Source organism: Chaetodon auriga, chromosome 24, assembly GCF_051107435.1.
Source record: "Chaetodon auriga isolate fChaAug3 chromosome 24, fChaAug3.hap1, whole genome shotgun sequence".
Classification (NCBI taxonomy): Eukaryota; Metazoa; Chordata; class Actinopteri; order Chaetodontiformes; family Chaetodontidae; genus Chaetodon; species Chaetodon auriga.
The window spans coordinates 667,501-685,464 of NC_135097.1; the positions used below are offsets into that span (position 1 = coordinate 667,501).

The 17,964-nt window shown below is 45.4% G+C and overlaps 2 protein-coding genes across 7 annotated transcripts in view; both read left to right on the top strand.

Moving 5' to 3' along the window:
• Window positions 1-410, top strand: part of LOC143317396 (sodium/hydrogen exchanger 9B2) — a 7,228-nt gene extending 6,818 nt beyond the window's left edge. The window contains exons 12-13 of the mRNA XM_076725544.1: window positions 1-109; window positions 325-410. The exon at window positions 1-109 is cut by the window's left edge and continues 66 nt beyond it. Of these exons, the coding sequence (XP_076581659.1) occupies window positions 1-109; window positions 325-410 (195 nt within the window). The remainder of the gene's footprint in view (window positions 110-324) is intronic.
• A 1,053-nt stretch (window positions 411-1,463) lies between these two features.
• On the top strand, window positions 1,464-15,983 carry LOC143316736 (high affinity immunoglobulin gamma Fc receptor I-like). Of its 6 annotated transcripts, XM_076724353.1 has the most exons (10): window positions 1,464-1,539; window positions 1,704-1,877; window positions 3,631-3,712; window positions 4,939-5,053; window positions 5,711-5,865; window positions 11,901-12,146; window positions 12,445-12,741; window positions 13,829-14,074; window positions 15,310-15,504; window positions 15,768-15,927. In XM_076724353.1, the coding sequence occupies exons 3-10, from the start codon at window positions 3,688-3,690 to the stop codon at window positions 15,878-15,880; spliced, it is 1,392 nt and encodes a 463-aa protein (XP_076580468.1). In that variant the 5' UTR covers window positions 1,464-1,539; window positions 1,704-1,877; window positions 3,631-3,687; the 3' UTR covers window positions 15,881-15,927. The 6 variants fall into 6 exon arrangements, with proteins under 6 accessions (XP_076580468.1, XP_076580467.1, XP_076580470.1 ...); XM_076724352.1 differs by lacking the exons at window positions 1,464-1,539; window positions 1,704-1,877 and adding an exon at window positions 3,952-3,990 and having other exon boundaries at window positions 2,406-3,712; XM_076724355.1 differs by lacking the exons at window positions 1,464-1,539; window positions 1,704-1,877 and adding an exon at window positions 3,952-3,990 and having other exon boundaries at window positions 2,406-3,712; window positions 15,376-15,504.
• The last annotated feature ends 1,981 nt before the right edge of the window (window positions 15,984-17,964 follow it).

Below are 17,964 nucleotides of genomic sequence, written 5' to 3' on the forward strand. Positions count from 1 at the left end.
GGTTTGAATGTGCTAACGTTAGCTGTGTTAGCCATCCTGACCACAGCTCCTGTTGGAGCACTGGGTATTGGACTGGCGGGACCACGCCTCCTGGCCCGGCAGGTCAAAGGTCAGCACACACACACACACACACACACACACACACACACACACACACACACACACACACAGAGCGCACTGTCTGTCTTTCGGTACTTGTGAGGACCCTCATCAATACAATGTCTTCGCTCGTCCTTAACCGTCATAGCTGAACACCAACTCTTCCTCTGATCTAATCATAGATTAGTCATATTTTACTGACATTTTTTATCTTAATCTCAGCAGATGAGACAGAAGGCGGAGCCACAACTCCAAGCGGAAATGGGATTGGTCAAGAAAAGGACAATGCAACCCTTGAGAGCAAGCTATGAGGCCTCTGATTGGACAAACAAAAAAGAAGTTTTGCTCCTTAAGTGAACTTCTGTAGGTGCAGATATGTTGTTTAAAATGTTTTTGCTTTATGTTTCTTTTAAGCTTCGACGTGTTTTACCTCTGATGTCTGTGACCGACATGAAAATATGATTCAATATTGAAATATGACAGAAGCTCAACATTTCAGACAGGCGACGAGTTAGAACTATAACAAGTAGAATCATAAAATCAGATAGCAAGTCTGAGTCAAAGTACGAGAGAGTAAGAGATTATTACCATGTCAAAAGTGAGAGAATTATTCAAAAAGTTTCAAAAAGTTTATGGTGTTTCTTACATTTCATCTGTGTTTTTCTGTTTCTGTTAAAAATAAATCTTTAAATATTCGTTCACATTAAGAACATGAGGACGTTGTTTCACCATAATGTGTAAACTGTATACTGTTGGTACAAATCTGTTTGATGTTTCTTAGCTGGTGTGTTATTACACACATTGTACGAGCTTTCCCAAAATTATATTTACAAGTTTAAAACTGATAATTAAATTATCTTGAGACATTAATGTGGACTTAGTCTTTTTCAATTATTATTATTATTATTATTATTATTATTATTCATTTGTAGTTCAGCAAGATGTAGGAGCTAAGTCATGAACTGTTAGCGACGCTGGTCTTTGCAGAATGCAATTTATGCATGTTGGCTAGCTCGTGTACACGCAGCCATAGCCGTCAGTTCTCCTTAAAGTAGTAATTTTTTATTTGAACCGCTGGGCTTCATTTTCGGTTGTTCTTCATCATTTTATTTCCTGTCATTCTATAATTGTACGTTATGTACATGGAGTCAGGAAACGTGAGGTAATTCATTTGGGGACTGGTACTTACTTCAGCTAGCATGCTGATCAGAAGTGTTAGGACGGTGGTTAAACTCGGTCCGAAAGCAAAGTTAGCGCTTCAGCTTGAAGGCAGGATGTGACGTCATCTCAACGTGGAGAAAACAGAAGTAACTGTGTACACAGATACACTGAAAGGAAGCAGGTCTGTTCAGCTCGTCTGAGAGGACGTCCTCCGAAACGGCTGCCTGAGTGGAGGCTATGGTTCGACCACCAGTGATCACCTGACAGCGACATTCTTTTGTATGTTTCTATCATTTCCCTTCGAATCATTTCCTGTAGTTCCTTCTTCTATTAAGATGACGATTTCCAACGACTGCTCTGTCAGATGTGCCTCTCATGAAAGGCTCAATAAATAGTGCTTATTGTCAGCCAAGTTCCAACGTGACCTCTTTCATTTCCGACAGAGAACCGCTTCATTTCAGTCGTTTAAGTGTTCGTCAGAGACAACGAGCGCTTCGGCCGACTGACGCGTAGTAATGGAGCCAGAGTTTGATTGACATGTATGAAGAAACACAGAAACAACACGAGCAGAATGGACAAGTCGCCATGGAAGACGCTGAAGAGAATGCAGTATTCAGGTACTTTTACTTGAAAACTTTGCCCATTTTGCTGCTGATACGTTGGTTTACTTTTACTTCTGTAAATGCAGGATTTGACTGATGACACATTATTTTTACAGAGCAGGATTTGACGGATAGGAGTGCTTCTTCCATCACAGCCTGATTCAGTTCCTGGTTCCTGGTTCCTGGTTCCTGGTTGACGTCCGAATTCTAACAAATCTCTCATCATAGCTTTTATTTGGTGTTCCCCTTTTTTCATAATCGGCAGCTGGAATGACGAACGATGACTCGACTGAACCTTTCGTGTGGTTTGTCTGCGAAGAACGACCATGAGACGTTCAAGTCCAGCAGTCCTTTGTTCTTCATGTCTTCTCACCGAAAAGACGTGGATGTTTGTAGGACAGCTGATCTTTTTCCTCTGGAGGACGACGTGAAGAAAACGAAGATCTGCTGCTGCAACAGATGCTCAACAAACGCCGTGAAGAAGAAGAAAGATCAGTCGCTTTGATATTTTACAGGTTATTGTTTAAAAGATAAGTGAAAATATGTGATGACGTGCAAACCTTCAGTTGAGAGCTGTTGACAGTTTCCTGTTGGAGGACCACACATTGTCTTCCTCTCACCTCAGACCACAATGCAGCCGTCTACAAGCCCTGACGTCGCTCTGGTCCAGTGAAGGACGTGGTACTCGCAGCACTGGCAGTAACTCTGTTATGGCAGCACTACTTGAGTATTAGTAGCGTAACACGTCGTCCTAACGACGTCCTGTTATCGGCTTGGACTAGAATTAAGGACCGTTTGAGTTCCTCACTCAGCATAGCTACGACACAGGTTTACACCTGCCCACAGAAATAGCTCCACACCTTGAGTGCAGGTTTATTCACATTGCTGACTCCCAGCAATGATGTACATAAACTAAATTATCATTTGCTGACGGCTTTGTATGCATGTCGAGCGGCTGACTCGCTCGAGACGACGCGACACGATTCGGCTTGAGCTCTCACAGGGACTCAAGGCCTCCATACTTCAAAGAACGCCGATGAGTCCGACCCGGAGCTTCGGGACTTGGAGTCAGATGCTCATTGCTTGTTAGCATGTTAGCTTTTTAGTCTTTGCACACCCTCCCTGCTGCCTGAGGACTTTGAGAGACTTTAATAATTCTAATATTACTGCTCCTGTTATGAGACAACACTGGAAGGACAATGAAGCACATCGCTTTATATTGTGCAACATCCAATACTCAAAAACTCCACCACACCAATTCATACCAGAATGGAATCAATCTGACTGACAGAAAGAAGCTAAATGTCAAACTTTGCCTTTAAAAGAAGAAGAAAATGAATGACAGAGGGCTTGAAAGGAGTTCAACAGCGTTTGTGAGCTTTATCAAAGTGTCAGATTTCCCTCAGACATTGCTTGAGATTTGTTTCTAGTGAACTCTGAGGCGGACTTCTTTTGATAATCTTTACTGAAGCGTCTTCATACAGCCGTGTGCAGCTCTTTGAGCAGGAGGCGAAAGGACACGAGGCCACTCTCAATCAGATAAACAGGATGTGAGCTTTGTCTTTGTTCATTTGTCTCTTTATTCACATGAACAGGTAACAGCAAAAAGTATGTGAACGAGAGATTTAGAACAATTGAAAATGAGAAATGCAAACACATCAGATACATGTTCACAGATGGACAGCAGACTGAAGTCCGATAAGAATGCATTTTCTACTCTGATGTTACTCACCGCCTCCTCCCGCCCTCCCTGTGGTTGATTTAACAGGATGTTGTCGCTGCGCTCGCTGCCTGACGGTCAGTGACACCTCAGCCTGCAGACGCCATGAGGGCAACGCTGCTTTTCCTCTGTAAGTAGAGAAAACTTCAGAAACACGACGCTCAGCTTCAGTCGAACCTCGCTCACAAGCGAGATGTGATGTCTTTCACCTAAAACTCTTCACAAGAAGTCAACATGCAAAACTGTTAAGCTGTGTTATCAGAGGCAGCTGAATATTCAAGTGTGTGATTTGGTCAAATGTGTGTATGTTTCTGCACACACACACACACACACACGCACACACAGTGACCTGAGCGTGTGTTGTTTCAGTGTTGTTGAGGACCTGCCGGACGTCGGCTCGCAGTCGTGGTAAGTTTCACGCCTCGTGTGACAGGTTGAAGTGGGAGAATGGTGTCGCCTTGGAAACAGTCCAGTTTCACTGTTGCGTTGACGTGTTGGGATTGGCTGTTCAGATGTTCTCTGCGTTGTCTTACGTCTAAAATCGCTGATGAACTTCCATATGTGCTCGCTGGCCGCCGCTCGCTGCTTCCTGTCTGTCTGAAGACTGCTCGCTTGTCGTACGTAGAAGACCCCTCCTCATGTTGAACGGAGAGCGCCATCTAGTGCTCGTAGTTATTGTGACGGAGGAAAGGAGGAAGTCAGGTGGTGTATCCAGAGTCCACAGAGGGAGGAGCTCAGGTGGAGGGAGTGGTCAATACGTTACACATCGCAACACTTCCTGCTTCCTACCAACAGCCAGGCTGATTTTTTTCACGCCGTGGCCCCCATCGATGCTAACCACAAGGTGGTCATCATCGTAACCAAGGCAACGGAGCTCATCTAACCTTAACCAGATATTACCTTTAACCGTGATGGAGCCATGATTTTTCCCTCCACCTGACCAATAACACAGATTTTAACAGGTGAACACAGAGACATGACGTCGTCCTGCTGACCGTGGCGTCATAGGAGGACGGCGTGGACAGACCGTGTATTATGTTTAATTTGGAGGATTGTGCAAATAACGAGCATAGCTCAACCGAAAGTCAACAACATTAATGTGGTGGCTCAGGGGAGGCGGACGGGGGCCGGCCGCCACCGCAGCAGGTTGACTGGGAAGCAGGCTAAACGTTAGCAGGCCTGCTGCTGGCTAGCAGGCTAAAAACACTCCGACAAGTTATTTGTTTTGCCAAATGGGATCCTTTTCTTATCCAGAGACAGTGGACAGGGGCACCAAAGGTCCCTGCAAAACAGGGCTAAATCAAACAGCTGCCTTTAACTAACGTCTGTCTGCCTTTGTCTGTCTTTGTCTCCCAGCCTCTGTGACCGTCTCTCCCAGCAGGTCTCAGTATTTCGAGTACGAGAAGGTTTCCCTGAGCTGTGAGCAGTTCGGCTCGGGTGGATGGACGGTGTGGAGATACACAACGAATGGGTCAGTTTGCTTTTCGGCCGCTGGTTTCTGCTGCACGTTGATCATCGCTGACGATCGTCACCGACAACACGTAGTCACTTTCATTACCTCTGAACGTTTTGTCTTTGTGTTAAACAACATCAAAGTGGAATCACATGAAGTGCTGAATGCTGCGTCTCTATCTTATATTATGGTAAATGGACTGTTTTTATATAGCGCTTTCCACCCATTGGCTGACGCTCACTCACACACTGATGACACAGCATTCAGAACAATTTGGGGTTCAGCTTCGTGCCCAGTGATGCATCAACACGTGGACTACAGGGTCCAGGGATCAACCCACCGACCCGTTCTCCCTCCTGAGCCACCGGCTGGGCCACGTTTGGCAGATCATACGACAAAGCTTTGATCCTGCTCCTGCACAGGAACTCCAGATGGCTTTGATTCTGATTTTCTCATGAACACAGTGCTCGTTCCAAAATGTGCCAATTAGTGAGTTACAAGGTTTCACTAAAATCCAAAGAATAAACAGAGTGGAGGTTTATGAGGTTTATTTCTGCCGTGAGAGGACAGCCAAGCAGAACGACCGTGATGAGTCTCTTTGGGTTTCCCATGTTCACACAGTCGTTTCCTTTCACGTCTGTAAATTATTAACAGACTGTGGCGATGTGTTCCCAGTTTGCAACCAGTTTTGTCCCAGTGCGGGTCGGGCTGGGGCAGCCAGACCTCCTCTGCCTGCGACATGAAGACGGTCAAACTGTCGGACAGTGGAGTGTACTGGTGTGAGTCCAAACACAGAGACAGCAGCAACAGCGTCAACATCACTGTTACTGGTAAGATTCAGACGCCACTGCGGAGCACAGGTGCTTCCCCTTTGTCACAGTGCATTCAGCCTCCTGCCTGCAGCCATTTCCTTGTCATCTGCTCACCTGCTCAGCCACGCCCACCTGCCTACCCACCTGATTCTCGACCAGCCCAGTATTTAAGCCCAGTGTCACTCAGTGGCAGACTGTTCTTTGTTTCCATGCACGACTCTCCAGCGTTTTCGACTGGCCTGATCTCTCTTGCTGAGCCTGCCTGTCTTTGTCCACGTCTGCTCCCTGGTGTCTGTCTTCTGTCCCTCACTAAGAGTTTTGTGCTTCCTGGATCTTTGCCTGCTTGTTACTGTTTGGGTCACCAAACACTTCAAGAGACTCAGAGCCCAACTAAAGAGACTTTACATCCAAGCCGGACTTTGCGCCTGTTTCTGCGAAGTCTGAGATTGAAGGCGGTAAAGCTACCTCTGTGTTGTGGTTGTACTGGGTCCTGAACTCCCCGTTACACTCGTCTTCCTCTTTCAGGACACTTTTAAAGCATCACATTCAGAATGACACACGAGCCTCATCTCTTTCCTGGTGGCACTTGGTCAGTACTGTTTATTAAGGCAACACAGGAGGAAACAAAACACATTTGACTGACGTGCACTTCTCTGATTAGACTCAACCGCAGAAAAGGGAACCGAATGCAGTAAAGGGAAGTGAATCGTGACTGTGAGGAGGTTCAGCTCAGAGGAGGCATAGAGCCTTAATGACTGTACTTTCAACCACAAGTATAGTTTGAGTACAGTTCATGGAGTTTGAATGGGGACACGTTATCATGAACACAGGTTTTTCTCACATTGCTCCTCCAATTACAGCGTTACCAGTGTGACTGCTCAAACAAATAACACAGCCCAGAAACATCCTGAATGCCCACCTGGCAAAACAGCAGCAGACCCACCCAGAACGCTAATGTTATGTTCTAATGTTCGACCTGCCAACACCTTAGCAACCAGCCCAGTATGCCTCAGAATAACTGGTTGGTACAAAGTGTGGTTTGAGCACGCGGAGAGCGTTTCTACCTGTTCTTAGCGTCAGGTGGAAAGACTAACGAGAGGTCACGGCCTCGGCCATCCTGGATCCTCCTGGCCCCTGGGTCCCTGCTCCACCTACGCGCCTGCCATCAGTCAGATCTTCAGCTCTTCAGCAGATGTTTGTTTCATTACCGTGATGGTCACACGCTTCAGGCCTTCCTCGCTTCAGCTGTCGGTTCCTGGCCTGTCATTAACCATCTTTCCCTTCTGGACCAGATCACCTCATCTGCCTGCTTTCCCTCACGCTACTCCAGCCTGCCCCCTGGAGCTCTGGAGCCTGCATCCTCAAGACGATCAATCAAACACGTTTCTCCATGACTCTCCATGTTTCTCCATGACTCTCCATGACTCTCCATGTCTCTCCATGTTCCTCCATGTTCCTCCATGTTTCTCCATGACTCTCCATGTCTCTCCATGTTCCTCCATGTTCCTCCATGTTTCTCCATGACTCTCCATGACTCTCCATGACTCTCCATGACTCTCTATGACTCTCCATGTTCCTCCATGACTCTCCATGTTCCTCCATGACTCTCCATGTTCCTCCATGACTCTCCATGTTCCTCCATGACTCTCCATGTTTCTCCATGACTCTCCATGACTCTCCATGTCTCTCCATGTTCCTCCATGTTCCTCCATGTTTCTCCATGACTCTCCATGTCTCTCCATGTTCCTCCATGTTCCTCCATGTTTCTCCATGACTCTCCATGTCTCTCCATGTTCCTCCATGTTCCTCCATGTTTCTCCATGACTCTCCATGTTCCTCCATGTTTCTCCATGTTTCTCCATGACTCTCCATGACTCTCCATGTCTCTCCATGTCTCTCCATGACTCTCCATGTCTCTCCATGTTTCTCCATGACTCTCCATGACTCTCCATGTCTCTCCATGTTCCTCCATGTTTCTCCATGTTTCTCCATGACTCTCCATGACTCTCCATGTCTCTCCATGTCTCTCCATGACTCTCCATGTCTCTCCATGTTTCTCCATGACTCTCCATGTTTCTCCATGACTCTCCATGTCTCTCCATGTTCCTCCATGTTTCTCCATGTTTCTCCATGTTTCTCCATGACTCTCCATGTCTCTCCATGTTCCTCCATGTTTCTCCATGTTTCTCCATGTCTCTCCATGACTCTCCATGACTCTCCATGTTCCTCCATGACTCTCCATGTCTCTCCATGTTTCTCCATGACTCTCCATGTTTCTCCATGACTCTCCATGACTCTCCATGACTCTCCATGACCCTCCATGACTCTCCATGACTCTCCATGTTCCTCCATGACTCTCCATGTCTCTCCATGTTTCTCCATGACTCTCCATGTTTCTCCATGACTCTCCATGTCTCTCCATGTTCCTCCATGTTTCTCCATGTTTCTCCATGACTCTCCATGTTTCTCCATGACTCTCCATGACTCTCCATGTTCCTCCATGACTCTCCATGTCTCTCCATGTTTCTCCATGACTCTCCATGTTTCTCCATGACTCTCCATGACTCTCCATGTTCCTCCATGTTTCTCCATGACTCTCCATGTTTCTCCATGACTCTCCATGTCTCTCCATGTTCCTCCATGTTTCTCCATGACTCTCCATGACTCTCCATGTTTCTCCATGACTCTCCATGTCTCTCCATGTTCCTCCATGTTTCTCCATGACTCTCCATGTTCCTCCATGACTCTCCATGTCTCTCCATGTTTCTCCATGACTCTCCATGTTTCTCCATGACTCTCCATGACTCTCCATGTTCCTCCATGACTCTCCATGTCTCTCCATGTTTCTCCATGACTCTCCATGACTCTCCATGTTCCTCCATGTTTCTCCATGACTCTCCATGACTCTCCATGTTCCTCCATGTTTCTCCATGACTCTCCATGACTCTCCATGACTCTCCATGACCCTCCATGTTTCTCCATGTTCCTCCATGACTCTCCATGTTCCTCCATGTTTCTCCATGACTCTCCATGACTCTCCATGTTCCTCCATGTTTCTCCATGACTCTCCATGTTTCTCCATGACTCTCCATGTCTCTCCATGTTCCTCCATGTTTCTCCATGACTCTCCATGACTCTCCATGTTTCTCCATGACTCTCCATGACTCTCCATGTTTCTCCATGACTCTCCATGTCTCTCCATGTTCCTCCATGTTTCTCCATGACTCTCCATGACTCTCCATGTTCCTCCATGACTCTCCATGTCTCTCCATGTTTCTCCATGACTCTCCATGTTTCTCCATGACTCTCCATGACTCTCCATGTTCCTCCATGACTCTCCATGTCTCTCCATGTTTCTCCATGACTCTCCATGTTTCTCCATGACTCTCCATGTTTCTCCATGACTCTCCATGTTCCTCCATGTTTCTCCATGTCTCTCCATGTTTCTCCATGACTCTCCATGTCTCTCCATGTCTCTCCATGTTCCTCCATGTTTCTCCATGACTCTCCATGACTCTCCATGTCTCTCCATGTTCCTCCATGTTTCTCCATGACTCTCCATGTTTCTCCATGTCTCTCCATGTTTCTCCATGACTCTCCATGACTCTCCATGTCTCTCCATGTTCCTCCATGTTTCTCCATGACTCTCCATGACTCTCCATGTCTCTCCATGTTCCTCCATGTTTCTCCATGACTCTCCATGTTTCTCCATGTCTCTCCATGTTTCTCCATGACTCTCCATGACTCTCCATGACTCTCCATGTTTCTCCATGTTTCTCCATGACTCTCCATGTTTCTCCATGTCTCTCCATGTTTCTCCATGACTCTCCATGACTCTCCATGACTCTCCATGTTCCTCCATGTTTCTCCATGTTTCTCCATGTCTCTCCATGTCTCTCCATGACTCTCCATGTTTCTCCATGACTCTCCATGTCTCTCCATGTCTCTCCATGTTTCTCCATGACTCTCCATGTTTCTCCATGACTCTCCATGTCTCTCCATGACTCTCCATGTTTCTCCATGTCTCTCCATGTTCCTCCATGTTCCTCCATGTCTCTCCATGTTTCTCCATGTTTCTCCATGACTCTCCATGACTCTCCATGTCTCTCCATGTTCCTCCATGTTCCTCCATGTTTCTCCATGACTCTCCATGTTTCTCCATGACTCTCCATGTCTCTCCATGTTTCTCCATGACTCTCCATGACTCTCCATGTCTCTCCATGTCTCTCCATGTTTCTCCATGACTCTCCATGTTTCTCCATGACTCTCCATGTCTCTCCATGTTTCTCCATGACTCTCCATGTCTCTCCATGTTTCTCCATGACTCTCCATGTCTCTCCATGTCTCTCCATGTTTCTCCATGACTCTCCATGACTCTCCATGTTTCTCCATGTCTCTCCATGTTTCTCCATGACTCTCCATGACTCTCCATGACTCTCCATGTTTCTCCATGACTCTCCATGACTCTCCATGACTCTCCATGACTCTCCATGTTTCTCCATGTTTCTCCATGACTCTCCATGACTCTCCATGTTTCTCCATGACTCTCCATGACTCTCCATGACTCTCCATGACTCTCCATGACTCTCCATGTTTCTCCATGACTCTCCATGTCTCTCCGTGTCTCTCCATGTTTCTCCATGACTCTCCATGACTCTCCATGTCTCTCCATGTTTCTCCATGACTCTCCATGTCTCTCCATGTCTCTCCATGTTTCTCCATGTTCCTCCATGTTTCTCCATGACTCTCCATGTTTCTCCATGTCTCTCCATGTTTCTCCATGACTCTCCATGTCTCTCCATGTTCCTCCATGTTCCTCCATGTTTCTCCATGACTCTCCATGTTTCTCCATGTCTCTCCATGTTTCTCCATGTTTCTCCATGTCTCTCCATGTTTCTCCATGACTCTCCATGTCTCTCCATGTTCCTCCATGTTCCTCCATGTTTCTCCATGACTCTCCATGTCTCTCCATGTTCCTCCATGTTCCTCCATGTTCCTCCATGTTTCTCCATGACTCTCCATGTTTCTCCATGTCTCTCCATGTTCCTCCATGTTCCTCCAGGTTTCTCCATGTTTCTCCATGTCTCTCCATGTTTCTCCATGACTCTCCATGTCTCTCCATGTCTCTCCATGTTCCTCCATGTTTCTCCATGACTCTCCATGACTCTCCATGTCTCTCCATGTTCCTCCATGTTTCTCCATGACTCTCCATGTTTCTCCATGTCTCTCCATGTTTCTCCATGACTCTCCATGACTCTCCATGTCTCTCCATGTTCCTCCATGTTTCTCCATGACTCTCCATGACTCTCCATGTCTCTCCATGTTCCTCCATGTTTCTCCATGACTCTCCATGTTTCTCCATGTCTCTCCATGTTTCTCCATGACTCTCCATGACTCTCCATGACTCTCCATGTTTCTCCATGTTTCTCCATGACTCTCCATGTTTCTCCATGTCTCTCCATGTTTCTCCATGACTCTCCATGACTCTCCATGACTCTCCATGTTCCTCCATGTTTCTCCATGTTTCTCCATGTCTCTCCATGTCTCTCCATGACTCTCCATGTTTCTCCATGACTCTCCATGTCTCTCCATGTCTCTCCATGTTTCTCCATGACTCTCCATGTTTCTCCATGACTCTCCATGTCTCTCCATGACTCTCCATGTTTCTCCATGTCTCTCCATGTTCCTCCATGTTCCTCCATGTCTCTCCATGTTTCTCCATGTTTCTCCATGACTCTCCATGACTCTCCATGTCTCTCCATGTTCCTCCATGTTCCTCCATGTTTCTCCATGACTCTCCATGACTCTCCATGACTCTCCATGTCTCTCCATGTTCCTCCATGTTCCTCCATGTTTCTCCATGACTCTCCATGACTCTCCATGTCTCTCCATGACTCTCCATGACTCTCCATGACTCTCCATGTTTCTCCATGTCTCTCCATGTTCCTCCATGTTCCTCCATGTTTCTCCATGACTCTCCATGACTCTCCATGACCCTCCATCTTCACGTTGCTGTGTGTAAATGAGTTGCTGTTGCTTGTCTCTGTGTTGAGGTGGATCAGTGATCCTGCAGGTTCCTGTGCTTCCTGTGATGGAGGGTGATGACGTCACTCTGCACTGTAAAGCAAAGAACCCTCCCTCCGTCCTCCCAGCTGATTTCTATAAAGATGGCGTCCTCATGAGCACTGAGCCCACGAGTCACATGATCATCCGCAATTTTACCAAGTCTGATCAAAGTTCCTACAAATGTCGCAGCAGTGACCGTGGAGAGTCTCTGTCCAGCTGGCTGCTGATGAAAGGTGAATATCAGGGTTTCCGGTCGTCTAATTTGCTTCATGTATTTTGGCGGCGTAGGTCGGTCTGATGTTTCCACTGCTGAAACCGTGACACTTTAAGGACACACACTGTGATCTTCACTGAGTTTTTCACCTCAGACTCACGTTGGAAAAGATAAAATCATGTACTGAGGATAAAACCTGTGTTGAGTTTGCCCTTTCAGTCAGGGTTAGGGTAGGTTGGGGCAGCATCTAGTGGAAACTAAAGGAAGTGCAGCTGAATGCACGTGAAGTTGCTCAGTGGAAGTCTGTTTGTGTCCAGATGATTCTGAGCCAGCGTCGCTCACAGCATCGCCCAACTCGTCTCAGCTGTTTGAGTATGAGAATCTCTCTCTGAGCTGTGGTGGCGGAAACATCTCTGACGGATGGAAGGTCAACAGGGCCACAAAGACCACAGCCTCTGGTGACAAGCTGACCTTGCAACACTGCGGAGTGAAATGGGGGACTCCTACACCCTTTGGCTGCATCCTCCAAACAGCCAAAAAGCCTGACAGTGGGATTTACTGGTGTGAGTCTCCTGCAGGGCGGCGGAGCAACTCTGTCAACATCAGCGTTTACGGTAGGAGCAATGAATGAACCCTGACAAACGAGTCAGACGCAGAGCAGGTGGAGGAAGTTTCTCAGCTTTTTGATTTGATTGAACGTCACAGACTTGGCCGTGGAGCTCAGGACAGCAGTGCAGCTCGTTGTCTGATCAGGACTGAGCTGCAGCAGCTCTTCACAGATCCGTCACTAAGTTTGAACGTAAAAACTTTCAGAAACACCAAGTTCTTAGTATCTGCTGGCTAGTTTCACACTATTGATGATGATTTACTAAATCAGGTTGCACCATTGAAATCTGTGTGAAACATCTGTAGCTCAATCAAGAGCAGTCAACCATGTAAACATGTAGCATCACAAGCTAGCATAGCTTCCAAAAATTACAGTTTGAGAGGCTCAAAAGATAAATCTGTGCAAATGTCGGAGTTAGTAATATTTATTTATAATGTTTGTGATGAGCTTAGCTGAGTGATGTTACTTTGTTAGCATTTGCTAATTTGAAGCTTTTTGTGTTGTTTTTGTGAAATGTAATAAATGTGTGAAATATTTTTTATTTTCCGGATTGAATCATTAGTAAACAGCACTGATCAAGTTTCAGGTCAGATGAGTCGACTCCATACGACCTTCTTCACTCTTCACTTGAAGCGAGTCAGATATTAGCATGCTAACGATGAAGCACAAGTCAAAGCTAATACTCGCTTAGCTCATAGGCTAACAAAAGTAAACCATCACATGATGACCACTTCAGCTAATAAAACGAGATCCTTTCACTCAGCTCCTGCCTCTTCTCATAGATGATGATGATGATGATGATGACGATGATGATGATGATGATGATGATGATGATGATCCCTCATTGCTGACATTGTTAAATACATCAGACCAGAGAAAACACTCTGTGCTTTAAGACATTTCTTATGTTTTACAAATTAGTATATTTTTAAACTAATCAATCATGTATTCATAATCATGTCATTAGACACGTTTTCCACTTGTTTAACAAATTTCCCACAGATCTGTAGAAATGCACCTTTCACCACCTTTTGCTTAGTCAGCATCACGTGAAAAGCCTGTTGCTTGTTGTAAAAATATGTTCTGCCTCTCAGATGAAGCGGTGATCCTGCAGAGTCCTGTCCTCCCTGTGATGGCGGGACATGACGTGACCCTGCGCTGTAAGACCAGGACCCCTCCCTCCAACCTCACCACTGATTTCTATAAAGATGGCTCCCTCATCAGGACCGAGCCGACAGGTCACATGACCATCCAGCATGTGTCCAGGGCGGATGAAGGACTCTACATGTGTCGCATCGGCAGTCATGGAGAGTCTCCACCCAGCTGGCTGTTTGTCAGAGGTGAGTCGTCGACAGAGAGCACAGTGACCTCTGGTGGTCTGTAGACGTTCAGACTCGATGCTTCTGGATCACACAGGAGCAGCAAAGCCTTCCGCTGATCCTTTGGATCAGTTACTGACTCACTGGCGGCCGTGGTTCAGGAGGCAGAGAGGTCGTCTGCCAATCAGGAGGTCGGTGGTTCGATCCCCGGCCTCGGCAGTCCACATGCCGAAGTATCCTTGGGCAAGATACTGAACCCCCAAAAAACTGCCCCTGACGCTGTGAATCCATGTGTACGTCGCCTCGTCACAGTCAGGCCACATCTCACTGTTTATGCTGCAGTCAGCCATTCAGAAGGTCACTGTTTATTTTAAACATCTGTTTGATGAACATCTGTTTGATGAACATCTGTTTGATGAACAGATGTTTGATTGAACAGATGTTTGATGAACAGATGTTTGATTGAACAGATATTTGATGAACAGATATTTGATTGAACAGATGTTTGATTGAACAGATGTTTGATGAACAGATGTTTGATGAACAGATGTTTGATTGAACAGATGTTTGATTGAACAGATATTTGATGAACAGATGTTTGATGAACATCTATTTGATGAACAGATGTTTGATGAACAGATGTTTGATTGAACAGATATTTGATGAACAGATGTTTGATGAACAGATGTTTGATTGAACAGATGTTTGATGAACAGATGTTTGATGAACAGATGTTTGATTGAACAGATGTTTGATTGAACAGATATTTGATGAACAGATGTTTGATGAACAGATGTTTGATTGAACAGATGTTTGATGAACAGATGTTTGATGAACAGATGTTTGATTGAACAGATGTTTGATTGAACAGATATTTGATGAACAGATATTTGATTGAACATCTGTTTGATGAACAGATGTTTGATTGAACAGATATTTGATTGAACAGATGTTTGATGAACATCTGTTTGATGAACAGATGTTTGATTGAACATCTGTTTGATGAACATCTGTTTGATTGAACATCTGTTTGATGAACATCTGTTTGATTGAACAGATATTTGATTGAACAGATGTTTGATGAACATCTGTTTGATGAACAGATGTTTGATGAACATCTGTTTGATTGAACAGATGTTTGATTGAACAGATGTTTGATGAACATCTGTTTGATGAACAGATGTTTGATGAACAGATGTTTGATGAACAGATGTTTGATGAACAGATATTTGATTGAACAGATGTTTGATGAACAGATGTTGCTGAGCTGAGCTTCATAGTGTTTCTGGAGGTGTCTGCTGAGGGAATGCTGATTTTTCTAGATCCTCGTGGTTCGGCCCGGTCCACCGCAGACCAAACCCCGTCTGTGCTGAGAGTCATCTGCCACCTTGTGGTGACCGTCCCGTACTGCATCTCCACTGCCCTCATGGTGTCCCTGTACCGGCACACAGGTAACACTCACCTCCTAACGAGAAGCCGTGCTAGCAGCTCTTTGAGGCTAAATGCTAAAAACAGCATGCTAACCTTGAGTTCCCGCTGCCTCACTGAGGCGTGGACGGAGCGGACAGTTAAAGGGACGGACTTGTGTGTCCATGTGTGTTTATGAAACTGTTAGTACTGATGAACTCTTCTCCTCTTCATCATTCACCTTTAGCCGTTTGGCTCTTTAACTCGTTTATGAGCTGATTCATGAAGTTATTACTTAACTCTGCAGGAAGGAAACGGCCTGTTTCTATGGCGATGTCTCCACCCGCTGACCGTGACGAGGGACTGGACCAATCACATGATGCTGACACTGCTGATGTCACCACCGAGTATCATTTCTGAACTAAACGTGTGACTTCTCTCTCGCTCTCGTTCTCACACTTTGTTAAAAACTGACCTTTAGTTTGTTTAATGTGCATTTTTAGTAATAAAGAAAGACAAATCGTTTCCAGCTTCTTGACATTTTTTAGGCCAATAAACAAACAACCAATCATTTCGATGAAGTCCACGAGGATTGAACAGAATAATCCGGGTTGTCAGGTGTTCGTCAAGCAGGTGTTTCTTTTGTTTTCCGACTCGTTTCTGACGTGGATGTTTCTGATGGCCTGATTTCACCCACCTTTAATTAAACCCTGTGTATTGGTGCTGTCTTTGTGGTACTGCTGTCCCGTATGGACACAGCGAGTCTTCACAGGGACTCAGACTCTTCCTGAAAACATCGTGGACGTTGTTTAAATGAAGCCAGCTGATCACTTCCGTCCACGCTGAGCTCGACGTTAACGAAGAGCGACACACTGAAAGCAGCATCTGCTGATTTAAGTGACGTTTAAAGGCTTCGTTACCGAAGCTTCACCAGCAGAACGCCCTGTGACGCTCTGCGGCGACACCGCCTGATGCTGCTTATAGTCGGCGGTTTTGTTTGTTTGTTCTTTGTTGTCAAAGTGTGGTCGGTTAGCTGCAACCAAACTAGAACGCGTCAAATTTTCCGTCCGACAGCTTTGTGAAACCTGCAAAACCACACGAGAAACACAGAAGACATGAGACCTGAAGCTGCTGCGAGAGGCCACAAAACACGAGAAGAAAACAGAATAACAGACACCACAAAGCAGCAAAACACCGTCATCAGATTCAGTTTAATAGAAATATATGAATGAGACACTGAAGGAGGCGGACAGGAGGAACCGAGCTGCGGGTGGAGGTGTGGGTGGAGACAGAGGCAAAGGTGTAGCTCCATCTGAGCCAATGAAGGGATTTGAAGGGATTTAATCAGCGAGAGGAACTTTAAGTCTCTTGTTGACTTTGGACATCATGCTGAAGCATCAGGTCAACAGTATTAGCATGCTAACGTTAGCATCAAGTAGGTCGTTCACATCTGTCGTGACATCATTTTCTATGTTGAAGCATGTTGCTCGTGATACGCACGTGTCACAGACACTCATGTTTATTACAGCAGTAATAACAGAATTCAGTCACAACCGTTTTGGGAAAACTACCTTTAAAATATATCAGATTTATGCAAAATACGTCAAACATTTAATTTTAAGGCGATGTGTTAAGAGATGACGATGACCCAGGTCACGTCCCTTATCTCTTTAAAGGCGGACTTCCAGGAAATACTCCACCTCATACCTGTGTGTGAAGTACAGCTGGAGTCGGGGTATTGTTAGCTTAGCTTAGCTTAGCTTAGCATAAAGACTGGAATCAGAGGTAAACAGCTAGCCTGAAAGGTCGTGAAAAGGGCCGCTGTGCCTCCCTCTTGATTTGAAGTCTTTGATGAGCGTTTGTTCATAAGTGATGTCTTTTATTTTCACTGCTGAATAAACTGCAGCTGAATCACTTTCTGCAAAACAAAATACACACGAATGACATTCCTGCAGGTCCTCCTACGGAGAGCGATCGGATTAGTGGAGCTTCTACTTCTATTCTAATGTATTCAGATTCTTTAAGCTCCTGCTACAATCACTTAATTATTTAGTATAACATTAGAAGTAGACGTAATAAAACATCCATCAAAGCACTAAATTTAAGGTTTTACATGTAGACAGAATCTTAAAAATCCACTAATTGAACTGAAGTACAATCAACATTTTTTCTTCCGCTGCTGCGAAGACGCCAAAATAACTGAAGGAGATTTATGTGAACGACTTGGATTTTTCTTTCTTTCTTTTATTAAAAGTCTTTTTTTAATCGGAAACAGGAAACAGACTCACGACAAGGTTCAGCGCAGACCGACCGAAACAGAACTCACGGATTTTGCATCTGACATATTTTCATGAGCACAATTTATAAAATATTGTACGACTTTATAAAAATGTCACTTTCAAAATGTCTGAAACTGAAGTAGGATGCAAAGACACACAGTACCTCGCCTCCGTCTGATTGGCTGTTGACATGAACCGAAATGCCAGTTTTAATCTGGACCGTTA